At 42.9% G+C, this 18312-nt stretch overlaps 1 protein-coding gene across 6 annotated transcripts in view; it reads left to right on the forward strand.

Annotated features, from left to right (window-relative positions):
• adgrb1 (adhesion G protein-coupled receptor B1) overlaps window positions 1–18312 on the forward strand; it is a 576464-nt gene that overhangs the window by 244289 nt on the left and 313863 nt on the right. For all 6 annotated transcript variants that reach the window (XM_033019939.1, XM_033019941.1, XM_033019942.1 and 3 more), the window contains 2 exons: window positions 7505–7606; window positions 12534–12640. In XM_033019939.1, coding sequence (XP_032875830.1) covers window positions 7505–7606; window positions 12534–12640 — 209 coding nt within the window. The remainder of the gene's footprint in view (window positions 1–7504; window positions 7607–12533; window positions 12641–18312) is intronic.

The following is an 18312-nucleotide window of genomic DNA, read 5'->3' on the forward strand; positions in this document are numbered from 1 at the left end:
CCTTTGGCCAACTTGCCTATGCCAACCAACATGCCCCACCTATGCTAGTCCTACCTGCCTATGTTTGGCCCATATCCTTCTGAATATATACAATCCATGTCTAAATGTATTTTCAAAGTTGTGATAGTACCTGCCTCAACTATCTCCTCTGGCAGCTCGTTCCATATACCCACCACCTTTTGTGTAATAAAGTTGCCCCTCAGGTTCCTATTAAATCTTCCCCCCTCACCTTAAACTTTTGGTTCTTAGTTCACCTACTCTGAGTAAAAGACTGTGCATTTACCCTTTATATTCCTCTCGTGACATTATACACCTCTATCAGATCATCTTCATGTGCACCAAGAAATATAAATTACAAATTATTCTTTTACATATTTGTCATTGCTCATATACCTTCACAATCTATCTCAGTCCATATCCCTCTCTGGTCTCCAAGTTTGGCTTTGTTAAACTGAGAATTCAACATCTTAACTAGTTCCCATCGTTTTCAAAAGTAATATGAAATTTAACATAAATAAGGATAAAATGCTGGAGTAATTCAATGGGCCAGGCTGCATCTCTGGAGAACATGGATAGCCGAAGGTTTGGGTCTTTGGATAGGGTCTGAAAAAGGGTCCCGACCTGAAACATCACATATCGCATTTTGTGTCCTTTTTTGTAATTCAGGATCTGCAGTTCCTTCTGAAATGTTATCATGTCATACATTTCTTCCTTTGAGGACCCTTTGCTGCAGATACCTTAATAATCCTGTTTCATTACACAACTTTCCTTGCCCAGTCCATAGGATGTCTAACGTCTTTTCAACGTGTTAAGTTTCTCTTGTTTTTTGTGCCTCCAATTGCCTGATTAACACCCGTCCAAAATTATGTTTATAGCTAAGAATCCCACAAAATATTCCAACATGGTTTCTAATCTTTTTAATCACTTAAAAGTAACATTAGTAAATTTGCAGATGACACAAAGCTGGGTGGCAATGTGAACTGTGATGAGGATGCTATGAGGATGCAGGGTGACTTCGACAGGTTGAGTTAGTGGGGAGATACATGGCAAATACAGTTTAATGTGGATAAATGTGAGGTTATCCACTTTTGTGGCAAAAACAGTAAGTAAGTAAGTAAGTTTATTGGCCAAGTATTCACATACAAGGAATTTGCCTTGGTGCTCCACCCACAAGTAACAACATGACATACAGTGACAGTTAAGAATGACTCAGAAAACAATAAATATTAATAATAATAAAACATTAATGATAAAACACCTATGATCAAGCATGTGAACCAACAAAATACCAGATCAAAGGGAGGCTACAGATTTTTGGCTGTTGAGTAGGGCAACTACTCGTGGATACAAAATGTTTTTTATGTCTGGTTGTGGCAGCTTTGACAATCCGGAGTCGCCTTCCAGAGGGAAGTGATTCAAAGAGTTTGTGGCCAGTGTGAGAGGGGTCAGAGATGATCTTGCCCGCTCGCTTCCTGGCCCTTGCAGTGTACAGTTCATCAATGGAGGGAAGGTTGCAGCCAATAATCTTCTTGGCTGATCGGACGATTCGCTGCAGCCTCCAGGTGTCGTGCTTGATGGCTGAGCCAAACCAGATCATGATGGAGAAGGTGAGAAAAGACGCACGATGGCCGTGTAGAATTGGACCATCATTGCCTGTGGCAGATTGTGCTTCCTCAGCTGCCACAGGAAGTACATCCCCTGTTGTACCTTTTTGATTGTGGAGTCGATGGTAGCCCCCCACTTAAGGTCCTTGGAGATGATGTTCCGAGGAACTTAAAATACTCCACAGATGTGACTGTCGTGTTGTTGATGATAAGTGGGATGAGGGGAGGGGGAGCTCTCCTAAAGTCTACAATCAATTCCACTCTCTTACAAGCATTGAGCTCTAGGTTGTTGCTACGGCACCAGGACGCCAGCTGTGACACTTCCTGTCTGTAGGCAGATTCCTCCCCATCCTGGATCAGTCCAATCAGGGTTGTGTCATTCGCAAACTTGAGAAGCTTGACAGAGGTTTCTGTGGAGGTACAGTCATTGGTATAGAGAGAGTAGAGGAGAGGAGAGAGTACGCAGCCTTGTGGTGCTTCTATGTTGAGCATTTGCGGGTCCGAGATGTGCTTTCCAATCCTCACATGCTGCTTCCTGTCTGTCAGGAAGTTGGTGATCCACTGACAGAGGGGCTCAGGCACAGTCAACTCGGAAAGTTTGGAGTGTAGTAGCTCTGGCAAAATGGTGTTGAATGCAGAGCTAAAATCAACAAACAGGATCCTCGCATAGGTCCCCTGGCTATCTAGGTGCTGTAGGATGAAGTGCAGGCCCAGGTTGACTGCATCATCCACAGATCTATTGGCCCGATATGCAAACTGCAGAGGGTCCAGCAGGGAGTTTGTGATATTTTTCTGCTTGGCCAGCACAAGCCTTTCAAGTGTCTTCATGACTACAGAGGTCAGTGCGACAGGCCTGTAGTCATTGAGACAAGTAATCATTGCCTTTCTCGGTACAGGGACAATAGTGGAGACTTTGAAGCAGGCAGGGACAATACATGTTTGCAGGGACTGGTTAATAATGTCTGTATAGACCAGTGCCAGCTGTTTGGCACAGAGCTTAAGAGTAGAGGAAACATTGTCAGGTCCTGGAGATTTCTGGCTCTTTTGTTCTCTGAAAAGCCTCTCCACCTCCTCTATTTTTATTGTTGATATTGGATAAGTTATGTTGTGCAGCACAGAGGGTGTGGGTGATTGGGTGTGAAGTGGTGATTGGAGGGGGGTGGGTGTAGAAAGGCCCAGTCTTTGCAGACTGAGGTCAGGCTGTGAGTGGGTGTGAAGTGGGTGTAGGTCCCTTGCAGTCAGAAACGGGTGAATTGATCATGGGGAACAAGGACATGGCAGACTAATTGAATAACTACTTTGGTTCTGTCTTCACTAAGGAAGACATAAATAATCTGCCGGAAATAGCAGGGGACCGGTGGTCAAATGAGATGGAGGAACTGAGTGAAATCTAGGTTAGCCGGGAAGCGGTGTTAGGTAAATTGAATGGATTAAAGGCCGATAAATCCCCAGGGCCAGATAGGCTGCATCCTTAAGGAAGTAGCCCCAGAAATAGTGGATGCATTAGTGATAATTTTTCAAAACTCTTTAGATTCTGGAGTAGTTCCTGAGGATTGGAGGGTAGCTAATGTAACACCACTTTTTAAAAAGGGAGGGAGAGAGAAAACGGGGAATTACAGACCAGTTAATCTAACGTCAGTAGTGGGGAAACTGCTAGAATCAGTTATTAAAGATGGGATAGCAGCACATTTGGAAAATGGTGAAATCATTGGACAAAGTCAGCATGGATTTATGAAGGGTAAATCATGTCTGACGAATCTTATAGAATTTTTCGAGGATGTAACTAGTAGAGTGGATAAGGGAGAACCAGTGGATGTGTTATAGCTGGACTTTCAGAAGGCTTTCGACAAGGTCCCACATAAGAGATTAGTATACAAACTTAAAGCATACGGTATTGGGGGTTCAGTATTGATGTGGATAGAGAACTGGCTGGCAGACAGGAAGCAAAGAGTAGGAGTAAACGGGTCCTTTTCACAATGGCAGGCAGTGACTAGTGGGGTACCACAAGGCTCAGTTTTGGGATCCCAGCTATTTACGATATATATTAATGATTTGGACGAGGGAATTGAATGCAATATCTCCAAGTTTGCGGATGACACGAAGCTGGGGGGCAGTGTTAGCTGTGAGGAGGATGCTAGGAGGCTGCAAGGTGACTTGGATAGGCTGGGTGAGTGGGCAAATGCATGGCAGATGCAGTATAATGTGGATAAATGTGAGGTTATCCACTTTGGTGGCAAAAACAGGAAAGTAGATTATTATCTGAATGGTGGCCGATTAGGAAAGGGGGAGATGCAACGAGACCTGGGTGTCATGGTACACCAGTCATTAAAAGTAGGCATGCAGGTGCAGCAGGCAGTGAAGAAGGTGAATGGTATGTTAGCATTCATGCTGCTGCTCGCCTTTTAACTGGAACTCGAAAGAGGGAGCACATAACACCAATTCTGGCCTCCCTCCACTGGCTCCCGGTGCACTCTCGAGTTCATTTTAAAATTCTGTTATTTGTTTTTAAATCTCTGAATGGGCTCGCCCCGCCTTACCTCTCTGAGCTGCTCTACCCATACGCTCCTGCCCGGTCCCTCAGGTCAGCTGCTCCTGGAGGTACCGAGGTCTAAGCGGAAGCTCAGAGGGGATAGAACCTTCTCTGTTGCTGCTCCGGCACTCTGGAACGCTCTGCCGTTGCACGTCAGACAGGCCCCCTCACTGTCCATCTTCAAAGCCAGTGTTAAAACACATTTATACTCCCTGGCTTTTGACCATGCATGAGACTTTGCTCCTGTTTTTAGTGTTTTTAATATTTCTTTATATTGAATATCTTTACTTACTCCATCTTTTAATTGTTATTATTGGTGTGTATTAACTTTTTTGTCAATGATTAGTGATGTACAGCACTTTGTTGCAACTATGATTGTTTTTAAAGTGCTCTATAAATAAAATTATTATTATTATTATTATTATTATTATAGCAAAAGGATTTGAGTATAGGAGCAGGGAGGTTCTACTGCAGTTGTACAGGGTCTTGGTGAGACCACACCTGGAGTATTGCGTACAGTTTTGGTCTCCTAATCTGAGGAAAGACATTCTTGCCATAGAGGGAGTACAGAGAAGGTTCACCAGACTGATTCCTGGGATGTCACCAGACTTTCATATGAAGAAAGACTGGATAGACTCGGTTTGTACTCGCTAGAATTTAGAAGATTGAGGGGGGATCTTATAGAAACTTACAAAATTCTTAAGGGGTTGGACAGGCTAGATGCAGGAAGATTGTTCCCGATGTTGGGGAAGTCCAGAACAAGGGGTCACAGTTTAAGGATAAAGGGGAAATCTTTTAGGACCGAGATGAGGAAAACTTTTTTCACACAGAGAGTGGTGAATCTGTGGAATTCTCTCCTACAGAAGGTAGTTGAGGCCAGTTCATTGGCTATATTTAAGAGGGAGTTAGATGTGGCCCTTGTGGCTAAAGGGATCAGTGGGTATGGAGAGAAGGCAGGTACAGGATACTGAGTTGGATGATCAACCATGATCATATTGAATGGCGGTGCAGGCTCGAAGGGCCGAATGGCCTACTCCTGCACCTATTTTCTATGTTTCTATGTTTCTATGTTGGTTGGGGTGGGAAATGGTCCAGTCTTTTCATACTGGAGTCTTGCCTTAAGTAGATGTGAAGTGGTGAATGGGAAGGAGAGGGTGCAGGGTCCATTCATTGTAGACTGGGGTCTGGCTGTGTTGGCTGGGGAGGGGGGGAGGGGGTACCAGGGTTACGTTTCTGATTTTCAAACCTGCAGTAAAACTCATTCAGTTCGTTGGTCGGCTGACGATTGTCCAAAGAGCGGGCGGCTTTCCTCTTGTAGCTGGTAATTTCTTGCAAGCCTTTCGAAACTGAAGAAGAGTCACGAGCTGAGAACTTGCTCCTCAACTTCTCAGAATACCTTTCCTTGGAAGCTCCGATTCCTCTTCTCAGCTTGTATTTGGCCTGCCTGTAGAGGTCTGCATCCCCGCTCCTGTAGGCCTCCTCTTTAGACCGTCAAAGCTGTCTGAGTTCTGCAGTGAACCAGGGCTTGTTGATGTTGAACCATGTCCGGGTCTTAGTTGGAATGCAACTGTCCTCGCAAAAGCTGACATATGATGACACAGTGTCCGTATACTCATCGAGGCTTGTGGTTGCTTCCCTGAACACTTTCCAACCGTGCAGTCAAAGCAGGATTGTAGGTTCTCAATGCCCTCACTTGTCCACCTTTTCCTTGTTCTGACCACAGGCTTAGCAGATTTTAGTTTCTGCCTGTAGGTCGGAATAAGGTGAACTATGCAATGATCAGAGAGACCCAGACCCGCCCGGGGAACAGAGCGATATGCGTTCTTAATTGCCGTATAACAATGATCGGGTGTTCTCTCCCCTCTGGTGGGGCAGGTAACATGAAGTCTGTATTTTGGAAGGTCACAGCTGTGGTTAGCTTTGTTAAAGTTCCCCAAAACAATGACCATGGAGTCTGGGAAGTCACTCTCTATCCTCATTACCTGGTCAGCGAGTTGCATTTTCGCCTCACGTACGCAGGCGTGGGGGGGAATGAAAACTCCAGCGAGAATAAAGGAGTTAAATTCCCTCGGAGAGTAGAAGGGTTTGCAGTTTATTAAAATTATTATCTAAATGGAGTCGAGTTGGGAAAAGGGGAAGTACAACAGGATCTGGGGGGTCCTTGTTCATCAGTCAATGAAAATAAGCATGCAGGTACAGCAGGCAGTGAAGAAAGCAAATGGCATGTTGGCCTTCATAACAAGAGGAGTTGAGTATCGGGGCAAAGAGGTCCTTCTGCAGTTGTACAGGGCCCTAGTGAGACCACACCTGGAGTATTGTATGCAGTTTTGGTCTCTCAATTTGAGGAAGAATTTGTGCAACATAGGTTCACCAGGTTAATTCCCGGGATGGCGGGACTGTCATATGTTGAAGGAATGGAGCAGCTGGGCATTTAGAAGGATGAGATGGAACCTTATTGATACATATAAGATTATTAAGGGTTTGGACATGCTGGAGGCAGGAAGCATGTTCCCGATGTTGGGAGAGTCCAGACCAGGGGTCACAATTTAGGAATAAGGGGTAAGCCATTTAGAATGGAGAGGAGGAAAAACCTTTTCACACAGAGTTGTGAGTCTGTGGAATTCTCTGCCTCAGAGGGCCGTGGAGGTTAGTTCTCTGGATGCTTTCACGAGAGAGCTAGATAGAGCTCTTAAAGATAGCGGAGTCAAGGGATATGGGGAGCAGGCAGGAATGGGGTACTGACTGTGGATGATCAGCCATGATTACATTTATAGGCGGTGCTGGCTCAAGGGGCTGAATGGCCTACTCCTACACCTATTGCCTATTGTCAATAGGGGAGAACATACAAACTCTGTACAATTTCAACATATTTTATTGTAAATTATATTTATACAAATTGTATAAAAATACAATTACCTATAATGTTTCTACCATACCCATGTTCTATACTATTATTGATTTTCTATTCCCAGTATTATTCATGTTGTCTTTTACCTGCCCACAACTCTGTCTCTTTTATTTATCCTCTCCTTTCCCTCTTGTTCTGCTTTATTTCTAACTATTAACAATTATCATGTAAGGCCACTCGGTTGGTACATTAACTATTATTTCCCTTCATTCTTAGCCTGTGGAGTAATTTCAACATTTTCTCGTTTTTTTATATTTCAGAGTTTCAGTAGCTGGAATATTTATATTATATTCATGCAATAATGTTTTGATAAAGCTGAAATTCATTACATTTCAAAGTCAAGGGTTTATTCTTAAACAAAAAATGTAATCTTCTTCTTTGTCTTTTGCTGCACGACATGTATTAATACTGGAGCTGAACAGAATGTTTTCACATTAACCACAACATATTTTTTTGCTGCAGAACCTCATGAATACTGCCAGGAAGAAAATTACAATTCAGTGGTCTGGACAAAAACAGCTGCAGGCGACTCTGCGGCCGTCAGCTGCCCACCAAGTGCTGCAGGTAATTATTGCTGGAAAAAGCTGCTGCATTCTCCTCATTAATGTTGATCTAACCTCCGATTGCACATTAGAAGTATGTTACTGAGACTAGGGGAATGAGGAGTGATCTGATAGAGGTGTACAAAATCATGTTGGTCAGCTGGAAAGGCTGCAGAGAAGATTTACGAGGATGTTGTCAGGACTCAACTGCCTATGCTATGGGGCACATTGCATATGCTAAGGGGCATATTGCATGTGCTATGCTATGCAAAGGCCTATGTTGAGCAGGCTAGGACTCTATTCCTTGGATATGGCGTGACCTTACAGGTGTACAAAATTGTGAGAAGATAGAGTAAAAGCACAGAGTCTTTTGCCCAGAGTAGGAGAAATGCGAACAAGAGGACACCGGTTTAATGTGAGGGGGGAATGATTTGGTAGGAACCTTAGGGGTAAATCTTTTAAACAAAGTGGTTTAGGAGTATAGAATGAGCTGCCAGAGATGGTAGTTGAGGCAGGTGCTATTGCAAAGTTTACGAAACATTTAGACATGTACATGGATAGGGTATGTTTAGAGGAATATGGGCCAAACAGAGGCAGGTGGGATGAGTATTGATAGGGCATGTTGGTCAGTGTCGGCAAGTTGGGCAGAAGGGACTGTTTCCACACTGCATAACTTTATGAAAGAGAACTATTTTCAGACATATTTTCAGTTTAAACTAATTGACAGTATCATACTTTCAGTTTAAACTAAATAGCGGGGGGGTGGGGGGAAGGGGAGTTGACAAATTGGGAGTATAAAGATGGAGTTAAAGGGGAAGTGAGTACAGGAAAAGTTACAAAAGACTCCCGAATTAAAGGGAAGGAAAGTTCGAGAAGGTTCAAGTTCAAGTTGAGTTTATTGTCATGTGTCCCTGATAGGACAATGAATGGGGGGGGGGGGGGGGTGAATACCAAAGTATTGTATATGGATGCGCGAAGTATAAAACATAAAGTGGATGTTAGAAATTGGCAAGTTTGATGTTGTGGGAATTACAGAGACATGGCAGCAAGAGGACAAGGGCTGGGAACTGAATATTCAGGGGTATATGTCCTATCAAAAAGACAGGTGGGCTGAGGGGATGGTGCAGCTCCGTTGGTGAGGAATTAAATTCAATCCTTTGCTAGGGGTGACATAGAATCAGGAGATGTGGAGTCAGTATGGATAGAACTTAGGAATTGTAAGGGTAAAAAGACCCCAATGGGAGTTATCTACAAACCTCCAAACAGTAGCCTGGATTTTGGGTGCAAGTTGAATCAAGAGTTAAAATTGGCATGTAGCAAAGGTAATGCTATGGTTGTTATGGGAGATTTTAACATGCAGGCAGAATGGGAAAAGAGGTTGGTACTGGACCCCAAGGAAGGGGGTTTGTGGAGTGCCTCTCTGATGAATTATTCGAGCAGTTTGTACTGGAGCCTACCAGGGAGAAGGCAATTCTGGATTTAGTGTTGTGTAATGAACTGGATTTGCTAAGGGAACTTGAGGTTAAGGCGCCATTAGGAGGTAGTGACCATAACATGATAAGTTTTAATCTACAATTTGAGAGGGAGAGAGGAAAATCAGAAGTCTCAGTATTACAGTTGAGCAAAGGGGATTATGGAGGCATGAGGGAGGAGCTGGCCAAAGTTGACTGGAAAATGACCCTAGCATGGAAGACAACAATGGCAGGTATTTCTGGGAACATTACAGAAGGTGCAGGATCAGTTCATTCCAAAGTGGAAGAAAGATTCTAAGGGGAGAAAGAAGCAGCCGTGACTGACAAGGGAAGTCAAGGACAGTGTAAAAATAAATGAGAAGAAGTATAACATAGCAAAGATGAGCGGGAAGCCAGAGGATTGGGAAACCTTTAAAGAGCAACAGAAGATAACTAAAAAGGCAATACGGGGAGAGAGGATGAGGTACGAAGGTAAGCAAGCCAAGAATATAAAGGAGGATAGTAAAAGCTTATTTAGGTATGTGAAGAGGAAAAGATTGGTTTAGACAAATGTAGGTCCCTTGAAGACAGAAACAGGTGAATTTATCATGGGGAACAAGGAAATGGCAGACAAGTTGAACAGGTACTTTATATCTGTCTTCACTGAGGAGGACACAAACAATTTTCCTGATGTACTAGTGGCCAGAGGATCTAGGGTGATGGAGGAACTGAGGGACATTTACATTAGGCAGGAAATGGTGTTGGGTAGTATATTGGGATTGAAGGTTGATAAATCCCCATGGCCTGATGGTCTGCATCCCCAGGGTACTTAAGGAAGTGGCTCTAGAAATCGTGGAAGCATTGGTGATCATTCTCCAATGTTCTATAGATTCAGGATCAGTTCCTGTGGATTAGAGGGTAGCTAATGTTATCCCACTTTTTAAGAAAGGCGGGAGAGAGAAGGGCCAAATGGCCTACTCCAGCACCTATTGTTGTTTATCCTGGAATGCAATTGCCTGAATATAAATCTTCCCACTTTGGTTGGGGAGTGGGGTGGGGAAGAAGGATTTTAAAAATGAACTGAAAATATTCATGCTGTGAATTTAATCGTGACAATTGCAAATTTTCACTAACATCAGTATCATATTAAAATCAGGCCACATAGCAAAACATATTTAACGTTAAAAGTAAAAGAATGGATTGCTAGAGCTCAGACAATTGCATTGAAAATGGAAAAGTGGAGCTGCTGACTGTAGCAGGGTCATGACAGTTACTGGCACTTCCTGTTGACTGGAATGCTTTTCTTTTGTCAACCTCACCTCAAAAGAACTCCCACATTAATCTTGGATTAAATCCTCTCCCCATGATTGGATCACCAGTTTGGGCCCTCTTATTCTCCCACCCTCCCATTCAAGGATCAATCACTCTCTCACCTTTGCAAAAGTCCTATATACCTGTAAATTCCAGTTCTAGACTTACCCCCTTAGTCTGGTTTAGTCAAACACTAAGTCAAACTCTGGTTCCAAAACCTTACTTTATTAAAGAACAAACTGCAGGGACGGTTGCTGATCCATCAACTCAAGACAACAATATCCAGTGCAAACAGAACAGAAGTCACATTCAACCGACACACCCTCTCATACCGTTCCAAACTAAGTGCGTGACATTACTTGGGGGAGACAACCCCTACAAACTAATCACACATATTAATTATAACAGTGCATAATTGACAGTTTCCCAACCCAATAATATAATCTTATATACATTTGAAAGAAGCTTCTAGAAGGAAGCAAACAAGCAACATGTGCCCTGGGATTCAGACAGTTCCTCCAAGGCTCAACATTTCAATCAATCAGTAACTATCCAAATAAGACTTTGCAACATTATTTACACTATGTATATCTGGTTTGCATTCACCCGATCAGTTCCATGCAATTTACACCTTATTGTAAGAATCTGCAGATGTCCTATTCTTTCCCTGCAGCTATTATCTAGGCCACAGACAAACTGGCACCATTTAGCAGCTTGCCCCAGTTCTGCAAAAGGCACATTTAACGTGACCAAAATGTCCTAGCAGCACACAAGCCTTTACTCAATTTTAATGTCCTGGCTGCTCCAATTTGGCCAGGATGAACATACCCACCAAGCCCAATATATCTCATTCCATGTCCCAACTGTCTGTAACCAGGGTGTTTTCTGCCCTTAGTTTAGCAACTAGTTAGCCTGGCAAGCTGTTTTTCAGGAAGGCAAAGTTTTGATTTAAATCCAGTTGTTGGATTTGGTAGGGTGTGAGGTTTTAACATCCATGACCTCTCCAAGTTTCCCCAAACACTGTTACATTGCACTGTCTACCCTTCCCTAACAATATCAGAACTGTTATCGTTTGGACTCTAGTTGCCCCAATTCAAATTTTTTTTGTAAACATTTGGGTTTTTCAAAACATTTGTCATGAATAAGTTTTGATGCAAGTATTTATGTATTGGGAGGGGATTAAAACGTTAATCCTATTCAAGGAAAGCCCCAGCAGTGAGCAAAGATAGATAGATTCTTGATTAGTACGGGTGTCAGGGATCATGGGGAGAAGGCAGGAAAATGGGGTTCTGAAGGAGAGATAGATCAGCCATGATTGAATTGTGGCGTGGACTTGATGGGCTGAATGGCCTAATTCTGCTCCTATCACTAATGACCTAATGAAATCACATGGGTGTGTTGCCCTTCAGGAGTCAGGGGTGTATAACCAAGGGAGAGAATTATCAACAATGTTTTAAGTGGAAAAACAAATAAACTTTAATTAAATCTGAGGTTATAATCAAAGCAGAGCACCATTCACAGAAAATATTGTGAGAGCACCAAATGACCCTGCCATGTCCACTAAAAGAGCGTGTGTGTGTGTGTGTGTGTGTGTGTGTGTGTGTGTGCGCGTGTGTGCGCGCGTGCGTGCGTGCGTGCGTGTAAATATAAATGAAATGATTAAGCTTCGGGATAAAGGTTGGGTTACAAGAACCTAGGACATTCAATTATGGGTGGGAAAGGAAAAGGGAAGATAAAGGTCCTCAGTTGGGGTGCAGAAATCATGGGGTGTTCGGATTGCAGTACAAAGATTGCATTGTAACGTGATTGTTTTATAGTCACTCATATTGCTTCACAACTGTGGGAAACAACTATCCATGTCAATTTAATGAGCTGAATTTTCCTTATCATTAGCAGGTTAGGAGAAGTATTGGGTTTTAGTTTAATTAAGAGTCTATTATTTTGACAATGTAAAACAGAAATAATAATCTGCAGTGTATTATACAGACATTTGACATGACCATACTAACTTTTAACTGTGCTGTTAAAATGTAGGTTCAATTTATTAACGAATGGACCAAATCTTGCATATAATTGCATTGGAGTTTTGAATATGCATTGAATGAATTGTGTAATATCAATTGCCACTCGTTATTTTTTCCACATGATGACGTTGAACGCCACAGCTAACTGTATTGATGTTCTCAGGAATAATCCTGAGAAATTGTCTCCTAGATGATGAGGGAATCGCTTTTTGGGAGCCTCCAAGCTTTATCAAATGTGTTTCCAATGACTACAAGATGTTGCAGTCAGAGGTAGGTGTACTACATGTAACTCTGAGCTGAGGTATATTGTGTAACCAGTTAGAGAATTTATGTTCAAATCTCTGTTACAGAGTTCTTACTGTCTACCTGTACCACTGTCTACCTATACTACTGTCCACCTGTAATAATGTCTACCTGTACCACAGTCTACCTGTGAAGGGAAAATGCTGTTGGTGCTTCAATAGGATTATTATTTTTTGCTATTTTTCTTTCTGTGTTGTTTTTCTAAATTTCTCCTACATAAGAGCTTTAATGATATCTCCCGACAATATATAATATCAAGGCAGCTCACAATTTACGAGGTCGAAATGTTAAATAAAAAACATTGACTGAGGCGAGGGAAAGGCTTATCACCAAGGCAACAAGCAATCATTCAGCATCAGCCACAACTTGACAATTAAGAACAAATTAACTATGTGAAACCAGGAGGAAATTAGTTTACAGTGTACAATATCAATGTAATTGAATTTCAATCAAATCACGTATTTTGATCTAGTCAATCTAGTATTTTGCTTATATTACCAAGATACCAATATTTTTAGTGGGTATAAACTGGATAGAATAAAGAAACGTTGAAATGTAATTGATAAATTAACAAAGCAGAGTGTAAAAGGGCTTGATTACTATCAAACTAGACAGAAAATAAAACTGTTGTTTACCAGAAGTTTATAATTTGTCATATATATATGACTAAGATGAGTATAAAAGGCAGAATGGATTTATTCAGAAATAAAGGCATAATGTATTCAGTTCTTCATGGCTTCCTGATGATGTGCAGATGACTTAAACAAATTGGTAACAGTGGCAGTATACGTGGGGCAGCAGAGTGGCACAGCGGTAGAGTTGCTGCCTACAGTGACAGAGACCCGAGTTCAATCCTGACTATAGGTGCTGCCTGTACGGAGTTTGTACGTTCTCCCTGTGACCGTGTGGGTTTTCTCTGGATTCTCTGGTTTCCTCCCACACTCCAAAGACATACAGGTTTGTAGGTTTATTGGCTTTGGTAAATTTGTAAATCGTCCCTAGTGTGTAGGACAGTACTAGTGTACTGGGTAATCACTGGTCTGCACGGACTCACTGGGCCGAAGGGCCTGTTTCCGCGCAGTATATCTAGAGTCTAAAGTAGACAGGATAATAAAGAAGGTGCATGGCATGCTTTCCCTTATCAGTCAAAGTGCTAAAATAAATTTGAGAGGTCATATGCAGCTATATCAAACCTTGGTTAGGCCACTTTTTGTAGTATTTGTGCAAATTTGATCACTGTATAACTGGAAATGTGGAGGCTAAGGAGAGAGTGCAGGTGTGACTGGAAAGAGACAAAACCACAATAGCCATACTTTTTTGCCCTGGGTAGGAGTGCCTAACTTTAGAGGATATGGGTTTGCAGAAAGAGGAAAAAGATTTAAAAGATACCAGAGGGTCACCTTTTTCATGTACAGGGTGGTGTGTACCTGGAATAAGCTGCCAGAAGAGTGGTAGAGATAGATACATTTATGATATTAAAAGACACTTGGACACGTGCATGGATTAGAAAGTGTTGGGGGCATATGGGCCAGGCATAGGCAAGGAATATTTGCTTGGGATAAGCAACCTGTTAGCATGAATGAGTTGGGCGAACGGCTTGTTTCTGTGCTGGAAAGTGCCGTGACTGACTTTAATCTTTTTGAAACAGGAACAGAATAAGCAGTCCCTTGAACCGGCATAATGGTTTAAAAATAGCCAGCATGGATATGTTGAAGGCAAACCATGTTTAATGAATTTGATATACTTTTATGTTGATGCAATATTGGGGGATTGATGAAGAGAAAGTGATTGATATAGTGTAGATTGAATCTCAAAAGATGTTTCATGCCACGCCAAAAATAGATTTGACAACAAGGTTGATGCCCATGAAGTAAAAGTGCAGGATAAGAATAGTAAGAAAATTAAATGTGACAGGGAGCAGAATAGTTGTGAACCATTGTTTATTGGATTGCAGCGAAGGTTAAAGTGTTTTCTGAACAGAAGCATACAGTACAAGAGGGAGGAAGTCATGTCAAACTTGTTCAGCCACAATTGGAAAATTATGTCCAGTTTAGCGCTGTATGCTTTTGGGGGAAAAAATAGGATGTAGAAGAGGTTTTAAAATAACTCCAGGCATGAGGAACTTTAGTTATCTGGATAGACTGGGGAAGCTGAAGGTACTCCTTGGAACAGGCGGAGTTGTGAGGGAATTGCAATGGGGTATTTAAAAGCATGAATGACCTAGACAGAATAGATAGTGAGGGTCAGGTTCAGCCACATGATGTAAGCCTGACCAGACCTATATGTGTCAGGTTTGGATCAAGATGGGTATTCATGCTCCTGAACCATTTGGTTTAGGTTCTGACTGCGCCTTGCAAATAAAAAATGAGATCCAGAGGAGAATCTCCAAAGGAGATGCATCATTCTACCTGCCACCCTCCGAATCTCATTATTCACTTGTAAAGCATGGTCAGACCCAAGAGAGAGAGGATAGGTATTCATGTGTATGAATGAACTGCAGATGCTGGTTTAAACCGAAGATAGACACACAGAGCTGAAGTAACTCAGCGGGACAGGCAGCATCTCTGCAGAGAAGGAATGGGTGACGTTTCGGGTCAAGACCCTTCAGACTGGTCTTGGGAAAGGGAAACAAGAAATATAAATGCTGATGTGGAGAGATAAAGAACAATGAATGAAAGATAATGCAAAAAAGTAACAATGATAAAGGAAACAGGCTATTGTTAGCTGTTCGTTGGGTAAAATGAGACGTATCAGAATGGTCAGTGTGGGAATGGGAATGAGAATTAAAGTATTTACCAACTGGGAGGTCCAGGCAGACTGAGCGAAAGTGTTCAGCAAAACAATTGCCCAGTCTACATGTGGAGCAGGTTGTTTGGTTGGGAAGGGATGAGTTAACCAGGGAGTTGTGTAGGGAATGGTCTCTGCGGAAGGCAGAAAGGGGTGGAGATGGGAAGATGTGACTAGTGTTGGGATCCCGTTGGAGGTGGCAAAAATGTCAGAGGATTATGCGTTGTATGCGACAGCTGATATGGTAAAAGGTAAGGACTAGGAGGACTATGCCTCTGTTGTGACTAGGGAGAGAGGGAGCAAGGGCGGAGCTGCGGGGTACCGAGAGACACAGGTGAAGGCCTCATCTATGATGGGAGAGGGGAACCCCCATTCCCTAAAGAATGAGGACATTTCAGATGTCCTGGTATGGAACACCCCAGCTTGGGCGCAGATGTGGTGTAGACGGAGGAATTGGGAGTCGGGAATAGTCTTTGCAGGAAGCAGGGTGGGAAGAAGCATAGTCGAGATAGTTGTGGGAATCAGTGGGTTTATAATAGATGCCTGTCGATAGTCTATATCCTGTGATGGAGACTGTGAGATCAAGAAAGGGGAGGTCAGAAATAGTCCAAGTGAATTTAAGTGCAAGATGGAAATTGGTAGTGAGGTTAATGGGTATAATGTGGATAGTATTCATAGCGGTCGAGGATAGAAAAAATAAATACTTGGACCCGGCTGTGGTTCTGATTGGCCACAGTAGGTTCCAGCCCAGGCTAAATCAGATTTTATCAGTCTGAAGAAGGGTCCTGACCCGAAACATCACCTATCCAGCACACGGCATTGGGGGTTCAGTATTGATGTGGATAGAGAACTGGCTGGCAAACAGGAAGCAAAGAGTAGGAGTAAACGGGTCCTTTTCACAATGGCAGGCAGTGACTAGTGGGGTACCGCAAGGCTCAGTGCTGGGACCCCAGCTATTTACAATATATATTAATGATCTGGATGAGGGAATTGAAGGCAATATCTCCAAGTTTGCGGATGAAACTAAGCTGGGGGGCAGTGTTAGCTGTGAGGAGGATGCTAGGAGACTGCAAGGTGACTTGGATAGGCTGGGTGAGTGGGCAAATGTTTGGTAGATGCAGTATAATGTGGATAAATGTGAGGTTATCCATTTTGGTGGCAAAAACAGGAAAGCAGACTATTATCTAAATGGTGGCCGACTAGGAAAAGGGGAGATGCAGCGAGACCTGGGTGTCATGGTACACCAGTCATTGAAAGTGGGCATGCAGGTGCAGCAGGCAGTGAAGAAAGCGAATGGTATGTTAGCTTTCATAGCAAAAGGATTTGAGTATAGGAGCAGGGAGGTTCTACTGCAGTTGTACAGGGTCTTGGTGAGACCACACCTGGAGTATTGCGTACAGTTTTGGTCTCCAAATTTGAGGAAGGACATTATTGCCATAGAGGGAGTGCAGAGAAGGTTCACCAGACTGATTCCTGGGATGTCAGGACTGTCTTATGAAGAAAGACTGGATAGACTTGGTTTATACTCTCTAGAATTTAGGAGATTGAGAGGGGATCTTATAGAAACTTACAAAATTCTTAAGGGGTTGGACAGGCTAGATGCAGGAAGATTGCTCCCGATGTTGGGGAAGTCCAGGACAAGGGGTCACAGCTTAAGGATAAGGGGGAAATCCTTTAAAACCGAGATGAGAAGAACTTTTTTCACACAGAGAGTGGTGAATCTCTGGAACTCTCTGCCATAGAGGGTAGTCGAGGCCAGTTCATTGGCTATATTTAAGAGGGAGTTAGATGTGGCCCTTGTGGCTAAGGGGATCAGAGGGTATGGAGAGAAGGCAGGTACAGGATACTGAGTTGGATGATCAGCCATGATCATATTGAATGGCGGTGCAGGCTCGAAGGGCCGAATGGCCTACTCCTGCACCTAATTTCTATGTTTCTATGTTTCTATGCTGCCTGACCTGCTGAGTTACTCCAGCATTTTGTGTCTTTCCTTGGGTACCTGGAGTATTGTGTGCAGTTTTGGTCCCCTAATTTGAGGAAAGACATTCTTGCTATTGAGGGAGTGCAGCGTAGGTTTACAAGGTTAATTCCCAGGATGGCGGGACTATCATATGCTGAGAGAATGGAGCAGCTGGGCTTGTACACTCTGGAGTTTAGAAGGATGAGAGGAAATCTCATTGAAACATATAAGATTGTTAAGGGCTTGTACACACCTTACACCTTAAGATAGGGCTCTTAAAAATAGCAGAGTCAGGGGATATGGGGAGAAGGCAGGAACAGGGTACTGATTGGGGATGATCAGCCATGATCACATTGAATGGCAGTGCTGGTTTGAAGGACCAAATGACCTACTCCTGCACCTATTGTCTATTGTCTAGAAACCAGCATCAGCAGTTCCTTGTTTCTAGATTTTACATCTGCCCACTAATCTGCTGTACACTATGGGTGAGTATTAAAGGTCAATTCAATGTGCGGTTCTGGTCGCACCATTACAGAAATGATGTAGAGGCTTTGGAGAAGGTACAGAAGAGGTTTATCAAAGTGAGGAGGAGTTGGGCAAACTTGAATTGTTTTCTCTGGAGCTCCAGAGACTGCGGGGAGACCCGATAGAAGTTTATAAAATTATGTGAGGCATAGATAGGGTAGACCATCAGAACCTTTTTCTCAGGATGGATGTATCAAACACCAGAGGGCATAGCTTTAAGATAATAGAGGCAAAGTTTAACGGAATTGTGCAACCCAAGTTTTTTATGCAAAGGGTGGTTGGTGTCTGGAACAAGCAGCCAGGGGTGTTGGTGGAGGCAGATATAGTAGCTTTTAAGGTAGGCACATGGATATACAGGGAATGGAGG

Source organism: Amblyraja radiata, chromosome 4 (genome assembly GCF_010909765.2).
Source record: "Amblyraja radiata isolate CabotCenter1 chromosome 4, sAmbRad1.1.pri, whole genome shotgun sequence".
NCBI lineage: Eukaryota > Metazoa > Chordata > Chondrichthyes > Rajiformes > Rajidae > Amblyraja > Amblyraja radiata.